We start from the raw sequence: 27,831 nt of genomic DNA, 5'->3' as shown, positions 1-27,831 counted from the left end.
ATGGGAGACCGGCTGCACGTCCGGAGAGTCGCCCGCATGTTGCTCCCCGTGGCCGTCGGCGTGCTGACCCTTCTGCCTCACGGCCTTCTGGGTGAGCCGGCGGAGAACGGCAGGGCGAGCGGGTCGGCGCCGCTCCAGAGGGTGAAGCGAGGCTGGGTGTGGAACCAGTTCTTCGTCCTGGAGGAGTACACCGGCCTGGAGCCGCTCTACATCGGGAAGGTCGGTGTCCACCGCGCCTATGGACATACACAAGCGCGTATATCAAGGTGCAAAGCGGAGAACACAGACACCGTGGCCTTGTATCGATTTCCCTGGCCGAGTAGAGAAACAGGTCACTATTAAGAGTTTTGAAAGATCTGTGCAGGAGGTTAGCTGCTGCCGGGTTGCAGCTAAGTGCATGAACGCAAAAGGAAAGATCATGGCTGGCAAGCAAGTGCAAAGCAAGCTCCTCTGCCTGCACAAAAAAAAAAAAAAAAAAAAAAGAAATCCCAATTTAATCCCTGGATGCACTGCCTCCATAGTACGTTAGGCCCCCTTCTGTCCGCTTTGATGGGAAGCCAGACAATAGCGACTGAGTTAATTGAGTCGAACCGGGGCTTCGCTCAGTCGGCCCCGTTCCACAGAGGTAGACGGCACATCTACACACGACTGACATGTTCTGAAAAGACGGAGAACGGGCACACGGGTGGGGGGGGGGGACGCTCACAAAGGGGCGCTTTGATCGCTCAGCCGCTAAAGTGGATTGAACATTTGATCGATAATTGTAAATCCAGTCATCGTCCGCCGCAAGACACAACAATCTGGAAAACTGCCGCAGAAACAGTCGTTAACTTTCTGAAACAATCTCTTCTTTGTGCTCTCAGAGTTGTCATATTTTTTGCTTGCAAGCCATTTTTGAAATCAGATAACTTCAGTATATGTGCTTTTTTTTATGGCCTAATAAGAAACTGACTAGTGCTGCACTGCACTGAATATAGTCAGTATCCCATGGAGCATGCTGTCAAAACTAGGATGTAAGACATTAATATACTCTCTTCTCGCAAATGCTTAAATATCCGCTTTCCTAATCTGAAAATTTGTCTATGAGGCTGCGGCTCCAGATCTTTGATTGAATTTGCTGCTGCCTCGGTCGACTACATTGACTTTAAAATGCGACAGCGGTAATCTCTCCATCCTCTGAAATCCCCCTCTGGGATCGCCGCAAACCTGCCTAATTAGTGTTACGGAATAATTTCGCTGCCAGGACTTGGGAATACAGAGGGAATGCGAGATTCCCAAAAGTCATCTGCTCTGACTGGATTGAAGAGTAACAAGTCCTGAGGGAGCACAGCCCGTGCAGTGCATCTCCTGCCAAAAGAAAAAAAAACCCTCACAGTATCTGTAGCATGAAAAATCCCTCACGGTATCCGCGGCACATTCACATCCGCCTCACCTCTCCACCCCCACCACCTCTCTTCCTCTTTCCCATTTAGCGTTCCTCCACTGATTTCCTTTAAAGCCGGTGCCCTCCCACCCCTCCGAGCTTGAATGAAATGAGTGTTTCTGACAGGCCGGGCTACTACCCAGAGAGCCACTCAGGATGGAAGGCATTGTGGGATATGACAAGGCACAGAGAGAGAGAGATGTAGCCTGCCTCATCTCCTTTTTTGTGTTTTTCCCCGCAGCTCGCCTACCTTACCTCCCGTCTGCCGAGGCATGGTGCAGACTTAGTATTCTGAGCCTTAGGGATGTCGGGGGTCTGGGCTTTGGGCTGGGGCCGAGACCAAGCAGGTAATTGATAGCCTGAGTGTCAAACTCCCTCCTTTCATAGGCCCGGGTGGAAAGGAAGGATCAGTGGAGGAGAAAGGGGATGAGGAGGAGGAGGTGGAGGTGGAGGGAAGGGATCGGCTTGAGATATATCACCAGGAGACACGGGGCTGAAGCCCACAATGGGGTGTTGATTAAAAAATCTATTCTGGGCCGAGCTGAGCTGAGCAAAGCTTTTGCTGGGAGGAGAGTGCAGGTGGGCATGTTGTCCAGGGAGATAGGGAAAGCTGCATTGTCTGCTTCGTTGCAATGACAGGTATTGTGAAGATTGCAGCTGCAGCTATCACCGGAATAATAACAACGAGCGGTGTAGTTGCGAAGTTTCGGCGGTACGTCAACTTTCGCTTCGTCATGCCGCTCTCGGTCGCCGGGGAAAAGGGAGCGGGCTAATCTGAAGCAGGGCAGCCAGCTTTCGACATCAGCTTAGAGTGAGATTTGCTCCCATGGAGGGGGTCGGAGTGGGAGTGTTATTTTTTCCCATAGTGGGCCTATTTATTTTGTTTGCCTTAAGCACCAAGACCTTTTTCATAAGACTTTTTCTTTTTCCTAATTTGCATTTATTGGGTAGTATTTTTGATCTATGCTCCTCACCGGGTCGCTCCTATCACCCAGCCCTCCCCATTTTAGTCTCTCTGGACAAACAGAGGTAACATCTCAATAACTCTTCATGTTAAGATGATCATTTACTCAGATACCATGATACCTGCATGAAATTTAAACTTTCCTTCAGTCCTAGAGCCAATAAAAGCTGTGCTCGCTCTTCTATCTTTAGCATGGCGAGTAAAAAATGAGACTTGGCTGACATCACATGGATATAATAATATCATATTTTGTCACTTTTCTCATTTAATATTAGCCCTGCTGAGTCAGCACACACACAGGCATGATTTACGCTGCGCAGCTATCGAGCTTTTATGGTCAGACAAGGGAACATTACCTCAAAATTAGTTAGCAAAACTTTCCAGCAATTTCATGACCATGGGAATCCTGACTATAGTGTCTTAACTCTTACCTTCTACCTCTCTCTCTCTGTCTCTCTCTACCTCTCTTTGCCTCAACAACTTGTTCTCCCCGCAAGGAGTTAACATTTAAGAACATTTAAAATGCCATAATTTAACGTAATCCATGCACAAATCAAATGTGAGAGAGAGAGAGAATTCAGATGATAGCTCCAGTGCACTCTCCCTGCCTCCTGTGATGTCCTGAAGGAAGGAATTTATGAATAACCCAACAGATAACCACAGTTAAGTGGCTATCATGTCATCACTGCTTGTGGTCAGCCTGAATCAGAAAAATGCCTTCCATAGTTGGAGACCAAACTCACAAACTCTCCTTAATTAAATATAATTATAGTATAGTATAATAGTATTTATAATAGTATAATAGCCTAAAAACATACTCTAATCTCAGATTGCACCAAAAAGTCTCATGTTCTTGTTGAAAACATCTATTTATTAAGATTTTCGTATGAATTTATGATTATGGAAATAACATCCAATTCTGCAGCTCATTAGTATAGATAATGCTTAACTAACAAGAAAGATTACCATAAGATTAATAAGCAAACACTTCTAAGAGTAAACTCGAAAAAAAAACATTGGCTGGTGGCTCACAACTTACTTAGTTTTTAGAGTTTTTGTGAAAAAATGTCCTAATATTGGACCTCGTCCATGGTTATCACCCTGCCTGTGTGAGGCGGACTCAGCTGTTCACCATGGCAACCTGTGGCGCGCTCCCAGCTCAGCCTGTAGAGGGCGCAAGTTTGCATCTCCTAGTACAACGATGACATTTTTTACATTCTGGATGGTCATTTTGGTTTATTTGTCAAGGTGAGGATCAAGGCTTGGGTTATGGCACACGTTGGTTATGGCTAACATTAAGGAAAAGCTGTAGAGAATGAACAGAAGCCGATTAGAAGTGACATCACTGTACCAGGACATGCAAATTTGCGTAACGGACTCGCAGCTCAGCACTGTGTGAGGGCTGTATTTCATGTCTGATTGTTATTAATTTGGGGGGGAAACAGGACTTGGGGATTCACAGCGTGACAAATGGGAAGTGTGTTGCCGAGTGTGTGTGTGTGTGTGTGTGTGAGAAGGCTCATTTGTGTGAGACTCACACACCGTGCATGAGGGCTAGCAGCTCTGTCTGAAGCATCACCAAAGTATAGTGTTTTAAAGTCGGCGCCGGATTTGTGGGCGCTGTGTTGTGCAGCACTTAGAGGGCTCACTGTATCCGCCGGTTGATTATATGTGAGACAGACGTCAATGGGGGGATTTAATTCCGCTCTGCCAGTGAGGGCTGCAAGTGCTCATCACACGGAGAGACCCCTCTAAGGACAAAATAAGAGGTGATTGCACATCAACAGGCTGGCATTTGCACTCACAGGGCACAAAAGGCCTCTGATTGCACTGCAGGGCCAATGGCAACAATGAAACTGATCAGGGGAGCAAGCCGTGATTAGATCTCTGCTTACAGCTATTAAATTGCACACATTACCACATATCACCTCTGCATGTCCTTGGTTAATTGACAAAATCGTCCAATTAAGCGATGCGTTGATAATATCTATATATAGTTTGCCTATTTGCATACATCTACAATATATCCAGGAATATATCATATATATATCCCTCACATTTAAAGAAAAAAAATGGAATAAAACATGGAATCACCAAACAAATCAAACACCAAATTACATGATGATTCCAGTTTTTGATAGGTGAGTGCACGGGGTCCACACTTCAGTGCACCCCTGGCAATTCTGCGTAGTGCACCTTTAATGTAATCTGGCATTTTCATATAAATAAATAACCGTTTTCCTGTACTTACGCTCACACCCGGCTTATGAGAATTTGTGGGAAAACACTGTCAGGGAGTGTCAGGGAAGGTCTTACCTGGAAAAACAAATCTTCAGGCGCACCAGAAGTGATGTGTTTGACATTTCCAGCTGCAGCAACAGCGGTTTATGTAGAAGAAGTGGGCAGCTCGCATGAACATAACCACCATGACTGAACAAACAAAGAAAACCTACAGAGACTCAGACTCCAACCGGCAGAAACGCTGAAAGAAAGCGACGTCACAGGCCCACCTACGCTGTTTGATTGACGGGTGATTCAGGGAAGTGCAGTGCAAAAATACCACAGCAATGAACACAAATGCAGGGCGTGCAGATTGCCACTGAAACGATAACAGATTGTGATTTTTCTTTTCCAAAATGGGCCGTTTTTGCATCGTGGAGTAAGACTTTTATTTGATTCATTTGCTCCAGCTCCACTCAGACATGGACGAAGGAGACGGCTCGATTAAGTACATCCTGACGGGCGAGGGCGCGGGCACCACGTTCACCATCGACGACAGCACGGGCGACATCCACGCCATCCAGCGGCTGGACAGGGAAGTGAAAGCCCAGTACGTCCTGCGCGCCCAGGCCCGGAACCGCCTGACGGACAGGCCCCTGGAGCCCGAGTCCGAGTTCATCGTCAAGATCCAGGACATCAACGACAACGAGCCAAAGTTCCTGGACGGACCCTACCAGGCCACCGTACCTGAAATGTCCAAAATAGGTAAGTGGGTTGCGAATGACAGACACGCAGGCAGGAAGGGGAAGAAGGAGGCAGGTGGGGGGCTGACAAACAGGCAGGCAGACAGGTAGGCAGGCAAGCCGACAGATAAAGGCAGACAGATGAACAGGCATAGACTTTCCAGACAGAGACAGAAAGTACACTGTTGCCTTTTCACTTGTGCTGTTTGTTCTAAAGAAAAGCCGCCGCCGCTGCTGCTGCTGCCGCCGCCGCTGCTGTTGTGAGTTTGCAGCCATGGTGAACAATAGCAAAGTGCATAAGAGCCCTGCAGTATTACCGCTGTTGCTTGAGACTGCTTGTTCTTACAGACTAGTCTCCATCTGCTTCATCCACTATTCATAAACCTACTTTTGTAGTTGCCTTGAAGTAAATAAGCATAGTTAATTCTTGGAGCTTTAACAGCTGCAGCCGCTCTCTCGGAGATGGAGAAACTTAGTTCATATCATAACCCCGTTAAATGACCGGCCTCTCCTCATCTCCCTCTCCTCCCTCTCTTTGCTCCTCATCGTGCACCCCCATCAACTTTTCTCCTTACCCTCGTTTTGTCGCTCCTCTCCCTCCTCGCCTCCATCTTTCCACAGGAACATCTGTGATCCAGCTCACTGCTACCGATGCGGATGACCCCACATATGGCAACAGCGCACGTGTGGTCTACAGCATCCTGGAGGGCCAGCCGTACTTCTCGGTGGATGCCAAGACCGGTATGGCTGCGCAACTGCTTCAAGACTCCCCAAAAAACCACTACAAACTTTAACTGGAAAAAAAAAAAAAACTCTGTCTGGAACAAGGGCAACTTACTTTTTCATCCTCCAAATTTAGTGGCAGAAGTAATTACAAAAATACTCCGAGGCGACTCCAAGGTGGCTTTTTTTCATCCAATTTTTATTATTCCAGGATTAACCACAAACAAAAAAAGTAGAAAAGTAGAAGTCCATTAAAGAAACATCAATGATGTTTTTCTCCTTGACTGAAAAAAAACTTATTGAAAGGAAAAAAAAAGGTTTTTTTTGACTGAATTTATTGTAGTATTCTCATGTTAAGTATGTCATTAAGGACATTGAACTTTTAACTTCAACTTGAACTGTTTGTACAGTCTTTGTCAATATCATTTGGAGTACTTTTTAATATTATGATGTAGCCCTACCCATAAAGGATTTTTATTTTTTAACCTTAGAATATTTTTGTAGTTACATATCCGTGTTTTCTAGCTCTCTTTTTTAGAGTGGCGTTCCTTACCTTGTCGTGGTTTTTGTGTCAGACGATCCCAAATTTCACCCGCTACTGTATTATTTTACGAGCTAGTGATGAATTTGGAACAGCATCAGCGACTGCTGGTTAACAACACTGCCATAATGTGATTCAAACTTACAAACCACAGGTAAAATTAAGCCAGTGTTCATTTCCAACCCCGTCTCTGAGTCTGTAACACACCACTCTGATTTTGGCAATCCACACCTTGAGCTGCTGTGTGTCAGGCACCTCTGAATGTGGGAAGCACTCAGCATTGCTCCTGTTGTTGCTATGAGACTACTGAAAAACCTGTTTGAAGTGTGGTGCTCTTTTGTTGGAAGTTGCTATATTTCTAACTTCTGGCACTCCGGTTCTCTGAGCTTTAATAACATGCTGAGGTCTAAGTGTGACTTTTCCACTTGAAATAACAAGCGGGAAAGGCATGCAGCTCATCTTATTAAAAAAAAAAAAAAAACACCTTAATCAAAAAACTCCAGCACATTTTAAGCAACAGAAAGGTCAGCCGCTTCAGTTCCCCCAACCACAAGTCCGTCAGTCCCCGTATGTCCTGTCAAAGTGTCCCTGCACAGCCGAATCCCCAAAGTGTGAATATGAAACTGAAAGACCGACTTATAGGAACTGTGCGTTTACTTTTCCGGCGACTCAAGTCACCAGGCTCCAGCAAATCGATCAATTTTCCACAACCGGGGTAAAATCAGCGAATGTTTACCGCCGCCCCCTCTTTTCACTGTTTGTCAGCATAGAAATTTGCAGCTGAAGGATTGAGACGGCATTGGCCATCAGCAGCCAATCATGTAGTGCTCTTGCTGTATGTTCCATCTATCACTGAAACACCACTGGCACTTCAGCCAGCAATCAGCTAGTCCAAATTGGTCAGAAGTACAGCAATCTGGCTGCTGGCACTGTGAACACAACGTAAAACTTGAGCGCTAACACTCCAAAACTCTCCGACATGCACTCTTTTTTTTTTTTTTTCCCTTTATTTCCCACTCCAACATAAACTTTGCTAGAGCTTGGCTGAATTTTTCGCCATCTTGCAAGGGTTCGCATGTGTGAATCTCAGCAGTAACAATGGATTGTTGATTAGAGTGACATCACCACTGTAGTTTTCTCTCTAAGGCAAATCGAACTGCCAGGTTTAAACTTGTTGCAATCAGGTAGAAAATACCATACGCTTTACATGTAAAACTAGCAAATAGCAATGAAAAGCAACCCCATTTCTGAGAAAATTATCACTTTTTACCAAATGATACCAAAGGGATGACAGTCACAGAGGCAAAATATCTAACATGGTGAGTCCAGCCTTCTCACAGTGCTCACTGATGTTTAAGAGACAGTTTTTTGTAGGCGAACAAGTGATTGTACTCAACATCAATTCAGTTTAATACAATCTTAGTAATCCACACAGGGTATTTTGATTTTGGGCATGGTAAAAACATACACAAAACAATCACAAACACAGATGTAAATGAAGCAAAGGCAATGTCGAGGCAATATGGGTCTCAAAGTGCGCATGCATTAGTAAATATCTGAAAAAGGAGCATAAATATAGTTCAACATGACCATGATGGAAGTCCACGGGCGTTAAGGCAGGCATGCAGGGGTCAGAGTCCCCTCTGAGCGTTTCGTTCACAAGTGGAACGGCATCGGGGACAAATGATGCTGTGTCAGTCGGCTAGCACACTCGGGGAGGTGCGGGAGGCGCCGGAGGGGGGGGCGTTTCAAACCGAGGGTGGAGGACATGAGTTCTGTCCTCCAGAATGTCCTGGGCCTTCATCCCGGCCTGCTGCTCATAAAACGAAGCTAGGCACTGAGCGAGGCACTCTGGTTATTTTGGAGCATGTTCTCACAATGGCTGGGAGACAGATTTTGTTTTTGATTAAGAATATTATTTGGGCAAGAAGACCAAATCTGTGGGTTCCTAATTGCAGACGGAGCCCTACTTTGTGATTTGGGTTGATAAGATAGCTGTTGTTTTTCTTCATAAAAACATTGCCTTCTGCAGCTTTGATTTGAAGCCCCCGGGTTCACATAAATAACTACTTATGGCGAATAGGACCAGAGGTTTCATCACAAAAACAGTCTCGTCAACCCGTTTGAATTTTGTCTGGTTCATTGCGAGTGTTGACATTCCCTGAAACCATCCGTCGCTCGGACACATGACCCTAATCTGTGTCACCAGTTCCTAGTCGCTGACCTTATATTCACCTCATCTTACTTTGTGTGCACTGTTTTTCTTTCTCTTTCTTCTCAGGCCTGGTCCGTGTCTCCCTGGCAGACATGGACAGAGAGACCAAGGAAAACTACACCGTGGTCATCCAGGCAAAGGACATGGGCGGCCAGCTGGGTGGGCTGGCCGGGACAACCACCATCAACATCACTCTCACCGACATCAACGACAACCCACCCATGTTTGATCAGAGTAAGAAATTGGCCAACGCTTCCTTGCACCAAAGCCTCACTTCCCTCCTCCAGTCCCTTTTGATACTCTGACGTCTCAAAAGGCAGAGAAATTGAAATGGTCTGAACAATTTGTGGCAGTGTGCCTGCAGTAAAAAGTAGGACCTCTACGTCTGCAACATCTGTAATCCATTGGATGAAGACTTTCATCCCTAGTGACGCACGGTGAGAGTGTGCTTTTTAACATGGGTGGTAAACCCACTCTAATTAAGCCCCCTTACCACAGCAGTGGCAGAGACTAGCCTTGAAATACCACACGTCCTTTCGCGATCCACCTCATATTTCTTCTCTCTCCAACTGGTTAGCTCCTACGTCCTACTCCCTCCCGTCTTTGGCCACAAGTCCCCAGCCATTTACCCCCCAGCCTCCTCCACCCCCACATTCCTCTCCTTCCCTCGGTCACCAGTCGCCCCAAGCTGTCTCTTTGATTATCCCCATTTCTGCTGCTGTCATTATCCTGCTCTGGAGGTCAGGGGTTTGTCTAGCTGTCCACAGGCATCTTGGCCTGGCTAACGGGTGGCTTCACCCGGAGACAATGAGAGCACCCTGCCACCACCCACTTCCACTTCCACCTCCATCCCTCTTCTCCCAATTAGTGCCATCACTTAGATGGAGCTTTAATCCATTCTGAAGAGCTTCAGGGATTCCCCTCTGACAAGCACAATGTGTGAGCATTTCGCTTTGGACTGTAGGGACGAGACACAAATTGGACAGCTGTCACCTACGTTTTGAGGTTAAATAGTAGATGAAATTCAAGCTGACCCACGAGACGGTATATAACCCAGTTGTGAGGCGTCCGCGGAGCCGTTTGTTGTAGGCTGTCTGAGATGTGATTCTGTCTGGAATGTAGCTGTGGAGATGATTGAAGGGGGCCTGGCTCCCTCTAGAGGACAAATGTGTAAAGCAGAACGTTTCAGTCTGTTCACTTGTTTCCTCTCTCTCTTTCTCTCTCCCAGGGCTTTATCAGATGAGCGTCCCAGAGTCGGCTCCAGTGGGGTCAGTGGTGGGTCGTATCTGGGCTAAAGACAGGGATACTGGGCCCAACGCTGAGATGAAGTACAGCATCATTGATGGAGATGGCAGGGACACCTTTGACATCAGCACTGACCCCACCAATCTATTCGGCATCATCACTATAAAAAAGGTACATGGTCACAGACAAGGGAGTTTATGACAATCATGATTGTGGCAGTCATAATTTTGAATTTATGACACCCATGATGCATTCACATGGTGCAACTAAAACACCACTTCACTTCCATGTAATTTACTGGTGCTGGAGTTCTGTAGGAGAGCTGTCCAGTGGCATAGCAGCAAGATAAGTTTTATTTGCAATCTGCAACTAAATGCATTGACATTGCAATGTTTAAAGCCTAAGACATTTCATATAATATTATGTACGTTTGTGAGCCTTCCTCTCATCTGATAACATTGTTAACAGTGAGATATCAATCCTTATTTTGGCATAGTTTATTATAAATTCCTTGTGTCGATGCATTGATCCAGAACAGTACTATATAGGCAGTGGGTGTTTATGCAAACAATATAACAACACAAAAAGCAACTCATGATGGAAATTCCCTTTTACAACTGAGGGGAATTACAGTAGAAGTTTATAAAGCACCATTTGTCCTTTGGCTACATCTGTGCTATCTGTAAACGTCATATGTTCTGATGCCTCACACTGTACCCTGAGTCCTTAGCCTGGATCTGTGTGCGTTTCCCCACCAGCCGCTCAACTTTGAGAACAAGCCCAGTTACACTCTCAAGGTGGAGGGCGCCAACATCCACCTGGATCCCGCTCTCCGCCACCGCGGGCCCTTCAAGGACGTCACCATCGTACACGTGAGCGTAGAGGACGTGGACGAGCCCCCGGTGTTCGACTCTCCGGCCTACTACATCGAGCTGCCAGAGGATGCTGAGATCGGGACAGTGGTGAAAACAGTCTCAGCGAGGGATCCAGACGCTGCCAACAACACTGTGAGGTGAGCACAATGACAGCCAGACAACAAACTCACCCGCACTGCCCTGTTTTCATGTGGTTTTTACAACTCTGAGCTTATGAACATATTTTCCCATTGCCTTCTAGGATACCAATCGATTCTGAATATTTAAAAAGTGTCTTGTTTTGCGAAGGCGCGCAGCTCTTCATACATTCCGAGCAGGCCAATGAATACGACCTCAAAAGCACCCAAAGCATGCAATTTTCATCATTATCGACACTTTCTCTGTAATGCTACATTTATATTTAATTTTCAGTTTATCTGCGAGCTGACAGTTTTCATTATTTTGCACTACTTTGAGGCAATTGGTGTTTTGAAAAAGACAGGCTTTGAAGGCTTACCAGGTTGTTTTTTGAATTGTCTATTGGCCCCATGGGACTGGGTTGGAGAGATGCAGTCAGGCAAGCAAGACCTTAATAGCTCTACAGTGCAGCAATTGATGAGATTTTGGGTGACTGGTATGATGAAAGAGATTGAAAAATAGGCCCCTAGTTGAAAACGATCAGGGCTATGCTTTAACTTTGGCAGCTGGCTTACGCAGTGAGTCAGGATATAATTTGTTAACTAGAGGATTGGACTTCAAGACTCCTTGTCAGCAAGCACCTGAGGAATTTTTCTCATGTGGATAAAGAAAGCATTGCATTATTATCAGAATGGGTACCATGCAGGAAAATTGCTATCCACAGGGTCAAGCCCGGGTTCAATTACTAGTTCCGTTCATTTTTATTGCATGTTCAGGTGAGCTTCCTCCATTCCAGAGACATGCAAGATGGATTGGAGATTGGAGAGTTGTCAAGAGATAAGACAGACAGACGTACAGACATAGAGATAGAGTGATTCATTTTATCGCCACTGCAACCAAGTTGTTCAGAATTTCCTTTGGCATGCTCCCAGCCGTCAATGGCCATGAAAATGAATTAAGAAGGTAACAAAAATGCTATTAAAAGAGGTAAAAAACATGGTTGAAGGGTCTTATCGAGATGCTCAAGAGGGATCAAACCTGTATCAGTCTCTCCAACTGTAAATTACAGTAAAAAGGTCAAATAATTCCACTCCACACATTCATAGGGCTGTTCCAGATGTAATGCTCCCTCTCAGCCAGCTGGGGGCAGCATCACAACGTCCTCTCTCAGGACAGCGCATGGCCAACAGGCAGCTCCTGCACAGGGGGCACATCTGAGCCACCGTTTATCAACATCTGTGGTGGGAAATGCCACACCGGAAGACTAATAATTATGGAGATGAGGATGAGGAGGGCAAACATAATAATGTTGATCATAAACTGACAATTTTAAAGACCCGACAATTAGTCAGGATACAGAGATTAGAGAAGGACTTTTTCTTCTTCTCTCAATTAGGGAGAATATGTTTTGTGCTCTAATAGAACAGATGTTGCGGTACGGGGAGCGTGGTGGGTTGACTGTCCAGACCGAACCTCTCATGAACTAATTAGACATAAAGCATTTAATTAGGCTATTAATCATCTGAAGGAATCAATGACTGCTGCAGTAAATGAGTGTTTCACACGGCTCAGGCTGCACCCCGTCCCAGCTGTCCGTTTTACAGCCTCTATTAGGGCTAAAAGTAGTACACAGGAAATGGATATAGATGATATAGTTGCTGCTGCTGTGTGCGTGTGCGTGTGTGTGTGTGTGTGAATGTGACATAAACGCTGAGGTAACTGTGTGCTTGCTTGTGTCTATGCGTGCATGCATGAATGTGTGTGTGTGTGTGTGTGTGTGACATACAGTAGAAGTGTAGTAAGTAGTATTTTAGATGCTTTTGTGTTGTGCATGTGTGTGTGTGTGTGTGTGTGTGTGTGTGTGTGTCATAAAAGATGATGTAAGTATGTTTGTGTGCTCTGTATTTGTGTGTGCTTGCCTGTGTCTATGCACGTGCATATATGTGTATTTCTAAGTGCGTGTGCACACGTGTGTGTTTGTGTGTGTGTGTGTGTGTGTGATAATGGCAGCTGTAGTAACTGCCATCTTTTCTGTATGAGTGTGTGTGTATATTTGTGTATTTGTGTGTGACATAAAAGGGTGTTTGTGTTGTTTGTGTGCTGTGTGTGTCTTTGAATGTGTGCGTAGGCTTGTATGCGTGTGTTTGCACGTTTGCGTGTGTATGTGTGTATGTGTGTATAGCGAGTGCATTAACTGTGCTTTAGCTGTCTACGTGTTGTGCATGTGTGTGTGAACAAGTGCACGTGTGTGTGTGACTTTAAAGGTAAAATACTGTGTGTTTTAGTGTGTTTTAGTGTGTGTGAATGTGCGTGCATGTACAAGTCAGTGTGCATTTGTGTATGTGAGTGTGTGCATCAGTTTGTGTGTATATACCTGTGTGTATGTGACATAAAGCTGAAGTGAGTGTGTTTCTATGCTGTGTGCATACGTGCATGTGTGTGTGTGTGTGTGTGTGTGTGTGTCTTTGTGCTGTCTCCTCTGACTGCATAGATGCTTTTCCCTCTGTCTCCCCACACACGTTTTATTTTTTAAAAGATCAGCAAGACCAACTCAAAATAGCTACCTCACATAAACAATATTAGTGTGACTGAGAGATTTGTGAAAAAAAAAATAGTAATTTTTTAGATGGTTAGATGATCAACTGCGATTTAAGTTTCATGAGTCTTGCTTTGGTATTTCCCTATTTGTACACAGGTGCTTATTTTCTCTATGACTAACTCGTGGGCTGCTGTGTTTTCACATCATCCTTCAGTATCGCCTCAGTTCACATGGAACCTTGACAGAGGCGATTCCAAAAATAGCGCCTGGGTCGAGGTACAATCCCCAACTTTTGCTCATTGGGAAACTAAAAAAGCCTTGCCGGGTCAAGTCGAGTCAAACCGGTGCCACACAACAGAAAAGGGGCCACATGTGGACTCTGTTTACCTGCTGTTCTCTTCACATGAGAAACTTGATCTCTGGACTCGCTCACACTTGGCATTTGATGCTTTTAAAACTCGTCTTAAAACCCATTTTTATTCCTTGGCCTTCAACCCCACATGAGACTCTGCTTCTGCTTTAGTGTTTTATGGTTTGTTTTATTTATTGTTTTATTTGTTTTTAATTGTTTTATTGTGTTTAAATTGTTTTATTGTTTTTAAGTTGTTTTAGAAACATTAAAAACAATGAACAATTATTTTAATATTTATTTATTTTCCTGTTATTGCCTATTTTTGTACAGCACACTGCAAAAACTCAAAATCTTACCAAGATTATTTGTCTTATTTCAAGTCAAAAATGTCTTATTACTTGTCAAAATATCTCATTACACTTAAAATAAGACATGATCACCTCAAAAGTAACTTGTTTTGAGACAATTGTCTCTTGTTTCAAGTGAAAATTTGCTTGTTTCATTGGTTTCTTGTTTCTAGCTAATTTTCACTTATTTCAAATGAATTTTCACTTTTTCCACTGGCAAATTTTGCCAATGAAACAAGCAAATTTTCACTTGTTTCAAGTGAATTTTCACTTGAAACAAGTGAAAATTGTCTAAAAACAATTTACTTCTGAGGCGATCATGTCTTATTTTAAGTGTAATGAGATATTTTGACTAGAAATAAGACATTTTTGACTTGAAATAAGACAAATAATCTTGGTAAGATTTTGCGTTTTTGCAGTGCACTTTGTTGCAGTTCTGGTTGTTTTAAAGGGCTTTATAAATAAAGTTGAGTTGAGTTGAGTTCGGGAAATTTGCCGATGACAATTAACTGAAAAACAGCTGATTCCTGAAGAGAAGGGAGATCAGTGCTGTCAGCCCTGATCTAAATATCACATTTCACTGAAATCCCCAGAGCCGCCGCTGAATGCATAAAGGATCTCTACAGAGCCGAAAAGAGTTGCGGAACAAGTGGAGCTGAAGCCTCTCGGTTACTGATAGCTGATGTGGAATCAGCTGAGAGGTTTTGCAGTACAATGGCGTGCCGGCAAGCGCAGCAGTAGGAAGCATGGCTCAGGGTGACAGTTGCAGAGCCGCGGCCAAATCGCGCGGCGAACATCACTACATGACAGATAAGGACGACGAGCAGCAGGTGACCTTTACAGCGAGGAGGAACATCGTGCGAGAGGCGGCTTCCTTGCTCTCTCGCTCTGTCTCTCTGTCTTTGTCTGCCTCGTTTCCCTGTTACGTGATCTGTCCTGCACTTTAGAGTATGGCTGGCAGACTCATCCAAGCCCACGTAAATGGCATACAAGCAAACGCACCATATAATGCGCTGGCTTCACCTGCAATATGACAAACACATACAAACACACACACACACACACACACACCAGCCCCTCCTCTTGTCTGTAGGAGTGATATTAATAGAGAACCTTTAGGGGGATCCTTCCCAGCCGTGGATGTGCCTGTCACGACTGGGTCTGTTTCCTTTTGGCACAGAGTCCAAAATACACACTGTTCTCTGCAAACCCAACATGCAACCACTAACACACACATACACACTAACACACACACAGGAGAAAGAAGAGCACAGATGCAAGGTTTTAACCAATACATCAAGCTGAAGCTGGCATTTTAAGAAAAATCTGATATCGGCCAGTCATGGTGTCCATCTTTGAAATCAAACGAATAGTTCACCAAAAATACAAAGATAGTTTCCTAATTGCCTCTATTGCAATCGACCCGTCCAGATACTGTGGTTTCTATGTGATTTGGTGAGGTTTCCAGTCTGTCTCCTTATCACCCTAACACAGTGGGGCTGGATGGGTATTTGTCATTTCCAAAAACAATGACTTGAATACCGAGCATAATCCTCAGCCCTCAGTGATGAAGAGCTTCATTAGGAACTATTTTCTGCACCGGCAAACTGTATCTATCCGCCCACAAGTCAAACAAAGTCCTATGCGGATCGATACAGTTTGCAATGGAAAACTGGCGCAGGATCAGCTGGATGATCAGATTATGTTTTTTTTTTTTTTTTTTTTCTATTTTGACTAACTGTTCCTTTAAAGGCAGTAATGTAGCCTCTGTTTTCCTACTATTAAATGGGTGACTTCAGGAGCTGCTAACCCCTTAACAGTTTCATTAATTTGGGGTTTCAGTGGAGAGTTCTGGTGTCTCATGATGGTGTAAATGCTGATTTAAGAATCGTTTCCACCTTGATATTTATATACTGACATACAGTGGTCTTCAGTCTTCTGTGCACTGAGTACTTGGATGTTGAAAATTGTGGTGCAGCTCCTGTAAATAGATCTACGTCTCTCTAGATGCTTAACAAAGTCCTTCATCTTAAAGCTTTACAGCCGCAGGTACGCTGTGTACTGCTTGCTTCAGTCTTGGTTTTGAATAGGAATCGTTTTGCTCCAGTTGGAGGTTTGTAATTGTTTCCCTCGCCAGATCTGCTTTCTCTTGTCTCGTCTTGTCTTTAAGGCATTGGATTTTATTGAGTCAGCGAATGTTTTGTTCTAAGTGTTTTTCATGTTTGTTTGTGTGCTTTTGTTTTGAAATATCGTATTTCTGCCATCTTGACCATGCAGGGCTCGCTCGAAAAAGAGATGCAGTAATCTCAACGGGACTCACCTAGTTAAATAAAGGTTCAACAATAAGAATAATAATAATAAAAATAATGATAACAGACTTTGGGTGCTTCCTCACCCATAAGTCTGTTTGCCTGGTGCAAATCAGAAAACTGAAATTCATTCTTTTGGTATGTTTTCTATTTGGACCGATTTGGTTTCAAACAAATTCAAGCAGACCAGAAAATAGAAAACATTTGCTGAGGGCCGTGCTGGAAGGGACAAGGCCGGAAAGGTACTTGCAAAATCTTTCATGCATTGCTCGGAAATATAAACCAGTAGAAAATGTGAACGCGTTTTTTTGCAAGAGCACATGGCTATCATGGAAATCAAGCGAGCACAGAGAACACAGAGCTCATGTCGCAGTTACAGTCAGTGACACTGGCACTGATCCTGCTGTGGTTTTCGGACCAAACACATTTGGAAGATGCTGCTGGACGCGTTGATCCACTCTTTCCAAAGAAGACACGCTGCAGTCACACATCGGCATGTCTGGAGACTTAACGCTTCCCTACCACAACCTGTAATAATTAAATGTTGCGCGTTTGGTTCCCTTCCTGCATTCGGGTCAAATCACACTTGGGTTTACTTGTGAGCCGAGATCAGCTCTTGCAAGCGGTGTATTTGTTTTGGTCCACACCTGAATGCCATGGCTGTGTTCACCCAAATGAACCACACCAAGGTTGTACAGCAAACACACCAGGCTTCAGTTGAAATTGATGAAAAACGGCATATCTGATAGAGATTTATTATGTCACTTTGGGGGACATTACATAGACTTTCATTCATTTTCTGCAGACGTAACCTAACCCCAGCCATAATAACTACATACTCCTTACCTTAATCTAACCCTAACCTTAACCACTGACTCCAAAAAGCAGCTTTTTCTAAATGGGGATTTCACTTTTGTCACCAATTTTACAAGCTGTCCCCACTTACTGCACTGCAAAAACGCAAAATCTTACCAAGATTATTTGTCTTATTTCAAGTCAAAAATATCTCATTAGACATGATCACCTCAGAAGTAAATTGTTTTTAGACAATTTTCACTTGTTTCAAGTAAAAATTCACTTGAAACAAGTGAAAATTTGCTTGTTTCATTGACAAAATTTGCCAGTGGAAAAAGTGAAAATTCACTAGAAATAAGTGAAAATTAGCTAGAAACAAGAAACAAATTTTGCCAATGAAACAAGCAAATTTTCACTTGTTTCAAGCAAATTTTCACTTGAAACAAGAGACAATTGTCTAAAAACAAGTTACTTCTGAGGTGATCATCTCTTATTTTAAGTGCAATGAGATATTTTGACTAGTAATAAGACATTTTTGACTTGAAATAAGACAAATAATCTTGGTAAGATTTTGAGTTTTTGCAGTGTGGGGTCTGAAGTCTGGTGTGTGTCCCTGAAGGTAGTCAAAACAGACCCACACACACACTTTTTCTTCACCTTTACCTGCTCAGGGACAGAGCAGAAAGTCTGCCAGTGAGCGGTGGTCACGTATGGAGAAGTGCTATCTCACTGTTACACAAACACGTTTCTGTGCCAAAGGTTTGTCTGCGGCAGCCTGGAGGAGGCTGTGCTCCGCATTAGCCTGCCTCTCCTCCTCCTCCTCCTCCTCATCTGCCTTCTGTGTGTCTGCCCGTTGTTGCGTGTCACTCTCAGAGGAACATTTTGGAAAGCGGCCCACGGTGGCAGGAGATGAGCCAGCGCGGCACGCTGCAGGTCTGTGTATCCCCGGCGCTGGTTTGGCAGAAGGAGCAGATTCTCTGATTAAGCCTTATCACATCCGTGGATGAGCTTCTTCTTCTTATTGTGCCTTCAAAACCTGGCTGCCTGACGCCTTATCACAGAGATGCACACATGGCGCACACGCTGGTATGCGTCTGTGTGTGCGTGCTCGCCACATGCCCACCCACTCCCTGAGCTGGGATTATCACCTCCGAAACACAAAAGTGAGATTTACGCAGAGGCATCGCTGATACTGAATGTGTAATATGTTGTATTCGTGTCACCAGGTACTCCATCGAGAGATCCAGCGACCCCGGGAAGTACTTCTACATCGAAATCACTTCCGGGTCGCTGATGACGGTGCGGTCGCTGGACCGAGAGGAAGTCGCCTGGCACAACATCACCGTCCTCGCCATGGAGATGAGTAGGTCACAACACACAGACACACAAAGACAAAAAAAAAAAAGCTTTTTCATGATCACAGCTTACCTGTACCTAGAAAAGACCTCATGCAGCACCAGATGGATGGAAATAAACACGCATTACACTCACGCACGATACAAAAAAACGACGCTTTGGCAAACAAATCCTGCGAGGTTATATAATCTAGAGCAGGAAATGTCCTGCAGATCTGCACACAGCTGGTAGCGACGGGTGCAGAAAGTCACCTTCATCCCCCCGCCCCCTTTGCTTTGTTTGTCTGTTTGTCTCTGTTTGGTAGACACACCTAAAAGGAGAGGGTAATTGAATTAATGACTAATTAAATAACGCCCCGCACCGTGGCTAATTAAACATGTGAAGGAAACACAGAGGGCGAGAGAGGGCACAGACGGGGACGGTGATGGACTAACAGGCACAGAGAAAATGAAAGAGAAACAGACATAATGAGGGAGGGAAAATTAGACAAAAAAACAACAATAAAGAGACAGTTATTGTATTCAAGCACACATATTAATGAAGGAAGTAACACATTATCAAACCTATCAAACCAAAAATCTCAGCTCAGACTCCAGATGATCATTATTTTCTACACTTTAACCCTGCATTTGGTCCCAGTGTCGTTTATAAGTTTCTATTAATTAAATCACAATAGAAATGAACAAATTATCTTTCTAGGTCAAACCTTAAAGGTGCTCTGCTCCACTAGACACGCACAGGTGACAGAGAGACAGGTGTTTGTGTGCGGTGAAAGGTGTGTTTGAACACCTGAAGCTCACACAACGCTGCTGCTTCTAAATGTGCCACGTTGGATTTTCACTCAAGCGGCTTTTGCTCCCGTGAAACTCGATCAAATTAACGCCGCTTTGACTTTTGCACATTTTAATGCTCTCTCAAGTGCTGACTCTATAAGCCACACATGTACACATGCATACACACACACATATACACACACACACACAGGCCAACATCGCTGCCTGCAGCTTCGACCTACGGGGGGGGCAAAGTTATGCCACTGATTGATTGATCATTTGATGAAACCTGAGAAAGTAGTTACTGCCCACTAATTGGGTTTCTACTGCCTATTACACAGCTGGTTAAGGTATGCAAATGGCTGATTGGTAATGGAGAATAATAGAATTGTAATGGCGGTGGGAGGGAGCCCTATAATGTGCAGCCGGCTCACTGTAAACGAGGGCGAGATGAAGAGAGGCACAAAGCGAGCTCAGCAGGACCTGGAAGTCCATATCTCAGCCTGAAGACGTCTGACCAGTGTGTGTGTGTGTGTGTGTGTGTGTGTGTGTGTTTTCTTACAGATAACCCCACGCAGATCGCGAGCGTGTCGGTGGCGGTGAAAGTCATGGATGTGAATGATAATCCTCCCTCGCTGACGCAGTACTTTGAGGCTTACGTCTGCGAAAATGCCAAAGCGGGGCAGGTAACGAAACCTTCTCGCTTTAACCACATTTTGCATCACAAGGCGGTCGGTGTGTTACAGCGGGTTACATTTAAGACATTTGAGGCATCTTGGTGGCTGATGCCCTTATCCAGAAGGCCTCACCATGAATCAGCAGGTAATGGCTGTTTCAGTGTCTTGCTCAAGGACACCTTCACGGGACAAATGGCTGCTAATGGACACTCTGTCCTTTATCCTCTCAAACCCGTGAACCTCTGGTTGTTAGGTGATCTCTCTCCCCGCCAGGCCACCAGGCAGCCTGTCAAAAAATGATTTAACATGTGAGCTTCGATGGGCATGCGTGAAAACATAAAGGCATAAAGTTCTATTACAAGTGATAATATGAATAAATCATCATCGCCTTCGTCTAATTTCCATGAAACAAACGAGACAATCAGCAAGAGGGACCATCGGCCTGACGACTCCAGGAAATCTGCTGGGTTGCTTTACGACACAACACAGGAAGAGGGCGCTGTTCTTCCAGAGAAAACAAACAAACAAACAAAAAAAATAGCAATATCATCTTCGTTTATGGGAAACGTGGCCTTAAATATGATAAACATGACGGCACCACCAGCATGAAACAGAGGCTACCAATCAACATGGTCTCGTTTGTTTACTCTTATTAATACCAAGGCAGAGAAATTAAATTGACCACAATATCTTAGTGGTTAAAAATGCTATTAATTAAGTCTCTCCAAAGTCTATTAAAGTCCAAGTCTTTCACAGTTCCATTAAGCTCAACTTATGCCCATACAGACATGTAATATATGTACATAAAGAGGATTTCCATGGCATGTATATTCATATTAAATACACCTCAAAAATGGCACATAAGTCTATCATATGCATCCTCCCCAGTGTTTTGAGTCACCAGCCACCACAACAATGTTGTTTTCATATGTGCACATGTACAAATAACACATATATCAATATGTATGGTGTACATGTATTAGATTTCCGTATGAAAAATGTCCCGAAGTTCTTTCTGAGCTTTATTAAAAATAGAATTTACAGTAAATTTACAGAGGTTAACAAACATGAATGGCATGTTTCGAGTGTCTAGCAGAGGCACTTTGAGGGTGAATGAGGAGTTTCTGAGAATAGATTTTAAGATCATTAACATTTAACACTGCACGTCAGGTTGAATGCGCACACGAGCGCCATCAAAGCCGCTAATCTGTATGCCTCTGCTGCTCTGTGACCTGACTCTCTGCCCGTGTGTGTGTGTGTGTGTGTGTGTGTGTGTGCTGCTGACGTCATGCAGCTGATCCAGACGGTGACGGCAGTGGATCCAGATGAGCCCCTGGGCGGACAGCACTTCTACTACAGCTTGGCTCCGGAAGCCGCCAACAACCCAAACTTCACGCTGAGAGACAACCAAGGTAGCGGTCCAGACGGTTTCCCCTGGCAACAGTCGCCCCGCCGCCCTGCCAGCTCGCATCACCGCTGCAAAGACAAACAAACACTTGGCATGGGGGGGGGGGTTGGTAGCCTTAAAGGTTAGAGAGGCAAGCTCGTAGTGTGAGGCTTTCCCTTTCAAGCCGCTGCTGGGGGAAACCCGGTCAGCTTGCCTCTGCTGTCTTTGAGCAAGGCACTTACACTTTGTCCACACCAGGTAAAGATGATAATGCACCATTTTTCCTCTACAGTGGTCCCTCGTTTATCGCAGGAGTTACGTTCTAAAAAATAACCCGCAATAGGCGAAATCCGCGAAGTAGTCAGCTTTATTTTTTACAATTATTCTAGATGTTTTAAGGCTGTAAAACCCCTCACTACACACTTTATACACTTTTCTCAGACAGGCATTAACATTTTCTCACTTTTCTCTCTTGTTTAAACACTCTCAAAGTTCAAACCTTCGTAGAAAAATAAGTCCAGTATTATAGCGATCGAAGATTTATGTATATTTGGCAAGCTGAACGCATTCTGTACTGTGCAGGAGACACAGCACGGAGGAGATTGATTGACAATGGTCTACAGTCCCTTAGCCAATCAGGACGCAGAACACAATGTGCTGTAAAAAAAAAAAAAAAAAAAAAAAAACATGCAAAATTGCACAAAAAAAAAAAATCCACGAAACTGCGATGCCACGAAAGGTGAACCGTGTTATAGTGAGGGACAACTGTATTTGACCCTCCAACCACAGCACACAAAAGGTTATTTTCAAATGCATACTCCAAATTTTACATTAATATATCATTTTCAGCATCATACAGCATGATAGCCTCTGTGTCACATCGATGATACTGTTAGTGCTTGAAATTTCCACATATTAAGACCTCATTTCCCATATATACCCTCTTATTTTCTCGTGCGCAAAGGGTTTTCTATCTTTCCACCGTCTCTCACCGGGAGAAACTCGCTGTTTGTGCTGTAAGAACTGCTGCTTTCTCCGTGCTTTTGTGCCATGCAGCAGATTTTCCCTCAAATTCAGGAAGCTTCACAATGCAAAATGCAGTGGAGGCCAGTAAAGGCTCGCAACCAAACCGACTCCGAGTTTATTTGGTAATGATTTGTTGATGTTGGAACGCTGTATGCACCACCTTTAATCATCATTTCTTCCCACAAGTTGTACAAATCCTCCACTCAAACTCCCACGACACCAAACTTTGTCGCGGTTAGCTGACATGTCCCGTGAATCCGAATGTTTTTTGTTTTTTTTTTGTTTGTTTTTTTCCCCAAAGCTTTGCACTCTGCATTGTCTATCTGCTGTGTTCACGTTCAGTTGTGCACTGAAGCTTGTCATCTGTAAATGTCAGCGATATTGTTGTTGAATCTGTGCTGAGAGCAAATTCCAGAGGCTTGTTCTCGTGTGGCAGTAAAAAAAACGAAGTTAACCTGAGCCCGACCCGTCCTTGTCTCTCCCCTCCAGACAACACGGCGTGGATCCTGACGCGGCGTGGCGGCTGGTCCCAGCAGGACCAGACCGTCTTCTACCTGCCAATCTTCATCTCCGACGGCGAGCAGCCGGTCCAGAGCAGCACCAGCACGCTGACCATCCGTGTGTGCAGCTGCGACCAGGAGGGCAACGTCATGTCCTGCAACGCCGAGGCCTACAGCCTGCCCGCCAGCCTGAGCCGAGGAGCCCTCATCGCCATCCTGGCCTGCATCTTCGTCCTGCTGGGTGAGTTATAATCTGCTGCCGTGATGAAGTCAATTGTGGAGAGAGGAGCCGGCGACCGTCTGTCACCGAAGCTGTGCCATCCCATCAGATCTGATCTACTGTTCCTGTCGGGCTACAACTTCACATCTCTAACACGTCGACTTTGTACAAACTACAAAAAAACAGTCGTGTCTTCCTGCAAGTTTGAGTTTGGGTTTGGGAGCATTTCATAAAAAGGCTTGAATTTTATCAGGCCATATTGAGGAACCATGTAATCTCCAAAATGGAGTTCAAACATGAAATTGGGGTTACTGAGGTTTTCACACGACAGCGGCGATATGAATATTCAATTAATATTTATAAAAAAAACATTTGAAGAGTCTTGTTCCTTAATGAATGAAACACCCACAATTTGAAAATGTGACACATATTCTTACAAAATCACGGCGGGCATGAAAGTAAAACTCGTTTCGAATTAGCACCGATGGGTATCAGCTAATTAAAAAATTAACGCTGGGAAAAAAAATCATATAGCAGTGTCTTTCTTCAAAGGAACGACGCGCGTCACTTGAAAACAGACTTGATTACGTCCGCTCAGAACGCACGGGGTCACACTCCGCAGCGAGGATGTTTCTGGCAATATTTATTGCAGGCTCTTGTACAATAAAGCTTCCAAGGCAACATGTTTTTTGAGGGATTATGTCCTGGAGGAGACTTTCATTTCGTCTTGTCGCCGCCGGGTGATTGACAGGAAGCAGAGCGTAACGCAAGGCAGCGCCGAGATGAAAAAACACTCCACTCAGCACATTGAGATGAGGAGAAAGAAAGAAAGAAAGAAAGAAAGAAAACTCTGGCAAAAACCAAATTATGGCTTTGGATAATCTGGGACGGGTTTGCGTGTTCAGACGGCGGTCATTTCCTTTCATTAGTCGTCATGGCAACGGCAGAAGCGTGTGCGCGCCAACTGAGGTCATGTTTTCTGTTAGCTCAGATATTTCCTCCGGAATGAGAGCATGAAATCTCCTCATTTGCACAGCCTTTAGAGATGTCATTTGAATTGCATTTCAAAACCAGCTATTTTGTCTGAAAAGGACGAATTCTGTTATGTTTTGTTTTGATTTTGTCCCCTCGCTATCTCTCTCTCTCTCTCTCTCTCTCTCTCACTTCAGACTTGAAAGTACACCAGTCGCCTCAGATCTGTGGACAAAATTGCTCGTGTATTTATACTTCCTGTCTGAATATAGCCTTTGTTACTTCCCTCTGAAAGCAGCGCTTGAAAAAAATAAGACTACATGTCTGTCTAGGGATTTCACAGGACCTCAAATTGTGGCACCGAGTCAGAAATATCAGTACAGGTGTTTTAATATCAGTTGTCGATCCCTCACTCTCATCATAAGCCTCAGCCTGCAGCTTTAAATACTGAAACACATCAAACTTCTCTTTATTTGTTTATACAGAGTTCCTCGATCCATTGGTGTGTGATGAACGGGATTTGGGATTTTGCCGTGGAGTGAAATCAAGTCGCAGAATTAAACTGGAATTGACAATTCGGTTCAACTTTCTAGTTCCCCAGCCCCACTATCTGAGCACCTTCCCTGCCAAATTCAAGCCATCGTCGAGGTTGTTGTTGCTAAGAATTTCAAGTCAAGTTTATTTCATCCATAAAAATGGAAATGACAGTGCTTGTTCCCTCCGTCACGCCCACAAAAGACCTCAATTAAGAGTAAATAATACATGCATGCCTATAGAAACAGGCAAAGATAATAAATTCACATCAGATTCACGCTACAAAGATAATAAATTAACATTAAACACACACATATAGCTAAAAAAAAAGTTCTCCAAATGTACGTTTAAAGTGCTCATTGTGCTGCCTACACTGCAAAAACTCAAAATCTTACCAAGAATATTTGTCTTATTTCTAGTCAAAATATCTCATTACACTTAAAATAAGACATGATCACCTCAGAAGTAACTTGTTTTTAGACAATTTTCACTTGAAAATTTGCTTGTTTCATTGGCAAAATTTGCCAGTGGAAAAAGTGAAAATTCACTTGAAACAAGTGAAAATTGTCTAAAAACAAGTTACTTCTGAGGTGATCATGTCTTATTTTAAGTGTAATAATAATAATAATAATAATAATAATAATAATAATAATAATAATACATTTTATTTAAAGGCACCTTTCTTAGCACTCAAGCCATACAGAACACATTTAAAAACATCAGAACACATTTAAAAACAGCAGCAATAAAAAACAGCAGAAAGAGGCAGAGAAATCAACATCAAAGGCAGAGAAATCAACATAATAGTAACATAATTTGTAACCGCTTGAGGTATAAAAGAGAGAGGGTGACAAGAGTCCTGCATAATTTGGAAACTGTCGGGTCTGTCTCAAGTCCTCACTTTTGTGACAAAGTCCTGCTCGGTTTTAGTCGTGTGGATTCATTTCCACCTGTGGATTCAGGTGGCTATGGCCCAGAAAAACAAAGTTATCAATAATTACAGGTGGGTTAAAATAATAACAACACAAAGACCATACAGAAGAATATTCTCTGATAAATTAGCCCATTTTACCTGTATTTTATCCCGTACAACATAATGCAGAGTTAGAGTGTTGCAGGTTCAAGTTTTGTTAAAGGTACCACCATACTGGCTGGTCACAGTCAGGTGGGCTGTTAATTTGGGTGGATTCTGGCTTCGTTGAAATCTCTCTGTCCCGTTCCTGTGCCGACTGCTCACGCTGCCTCTCCCTCCTTCCTTCCAGTGATGATCCTGCTCATGCTCTCCCTGCGCACCCACCGCAAGAAGCCCTACCTGTGCGACGAGGAGGAGAACGTGCACGAGAACATCGTCCGCTACGACGACGAAGGCGGCGGTGAGGAGGACACGGAGGCCTTCGACATCGCCGCCATGTGGAACCCGCGCGAGGCCCACCACCACCTGGGCAAGATGAGGCAGGACATGCTGCCGGAGATCGAGAGCCTGTCGCGCTACGTCCCGCAGGCCTGCGTGATGGGCGGCGGCGGCGGGGACAGCAACGTCCACGGCTACGTCCTGGCCAAGCTCCTGGAGGCCGACATGGACCCGTGCGCCCCGCCGTACGACTCCCTGCAGACCTACGCCTACGAGGGCGAAGGCTCGGTGGCCGAGTCGCTCAGCTCGCTCCAGTCGGGAACGTCCAACACCGACCACGAGTACGACTATCTCAATGACTGGGGGCCTCGCTTCAAAAAGCTAGCCGAGATGTACGGGGTGCTGGATACAAACAATCCTCCTCTGTGGTAGGAGGGAACACCGGAACCATGCCTTTTCTTTTTTTTTAAATCTGAAAAAAATCACACAGATTGGATACAGAAAACGACAAAGAGAGACAAACGGACAAAATCGAGACAAAAACCGAAACAGCGAGCGAGAAGACGAAAAGAAATAAAGCCGTACGACGGGTGTGCCCAGCTCCACATCCCCGACTGTAGCGCCAGCATTCCTGCCTAAACCTTGCCTGATTCTCCACAGCCTTGAAGGCCTGAGGTGCCTGGAGGAGCGGTGTGAGCCAGCTCTAACGCTCCCCCAAGGGAGGGGCTTCAGAGAGGGATGGATTGGCAGCCTCGCGAGGCCGAGCAAAGGAACGGCTTCAAAGCACACGTTAACTCCCCCGGACTGACCGAGCCACAGGCGCGGCCCTTTGGTTCAAAGAGCTCGGCGATGCACGCCTGAGATAAAAAACAAAACAAAAAGAAAAGAAAAAAAAAAAAGAGAGAGAGAGAGAGACAGAAACTCCAACCTTACCCGCGGTGACACGGGAGACGAACTCTGAAATGCTGATCGGCTATTCCTGCTTGGTTTGGGATGGACTTCTGTGTGAGCCAAGCCGCCGCAATGAGGGGAGAAACACACACACACACACACACACACACACAAAAAAAAAAAAAAAAAAAAAAAAGATTCAACTGATGACTTCTTGTCATTGTTGCAGCTACGTTGTCGGAAAACTGCAGTTTGGTCCTGTTTTACTCCATATGTGGCCGTCCTAATTTATTTTTTTATTTTTATTATTATTTTTTTTTTTCATGTGCTGTATTTATATTTTCGCTAACTTATTTGGGTACTTCAAACCAGCGTTGTACTCACTGTCACTGTCGATGTCGCGGCCAGAGAGGATTTTTAAAAATCACACGTCTCGTTGCATCTTGGAGTGTCCCGACGATTTTGAAGGTCGATGTGTTTATTGTATTATTACTTTTGTATCATTTTGAACTCTGTATCGTAGCTCTGGTTTTTTTTTTTTTTTTTACTCCCAGAAGCATAAAACATAAGGACACGAGGGGAGCCGTTTGGGAAGCTTCTCGATGTGATCGCGCTGGATGTGACCCAAAGTAACGTGTCGCTCCACGTTACACACCTGGATGAGCACACAACCACACTCACCCAACGAGCAGCCTTTCATTTTTCTGTTTTTTTTTTTTTTTTGTATTTTGTTTTT

General features: G+C 44.4%; 1 protein-coding gene across 1 annotated transcript; it reads left to right on the top strand.

Moving 5' to 3' along the window:
* Window positions 1–26,636, top strand: LOC115379120 (cadherin-20-like). The gene is made up of 11 exons (XM_030079824.1): window positions 1–219; window positions 5,078–5,372; window positions 5,972–6,091; window positions 8,896–9,063; window positions 10,058–10,245; window positions 10,833–11,086; window positions 18,635–18,771; window positions 20,102–20,223; window positions 21,509–21,626; window positions 23,117–23,368; window positions 26,116–26,636. Exons 1-11 carry the CDS (start codon window positions 1–3, stop codon window positions 26,634–26,636), a joined length of 2,394 nt encoding a protein of 797 aa, XP_029935684.1.
* Window positions 26,637–27,831: the final 1,195 nt, after the last annotated feature.

Source organism: Myripristis murdjan, chromosome 20 (genome assembly GCF_902150065.1).
Source record: "Myripristis murdjan chromosome 20, fMyrMur1.1, whole genome shotgun sequence".
Lineage (NCBI taxonomy): Eukaryota > Metazoa > Chordata > Actinopteri > Holocentriformes > Holocentridae > Myripristis > Myripristis murdjan.
Note: the sequence above shows the minus strand (reverse complement) of the source record. Positions and strands in the feature narration are given on the sequence as shown.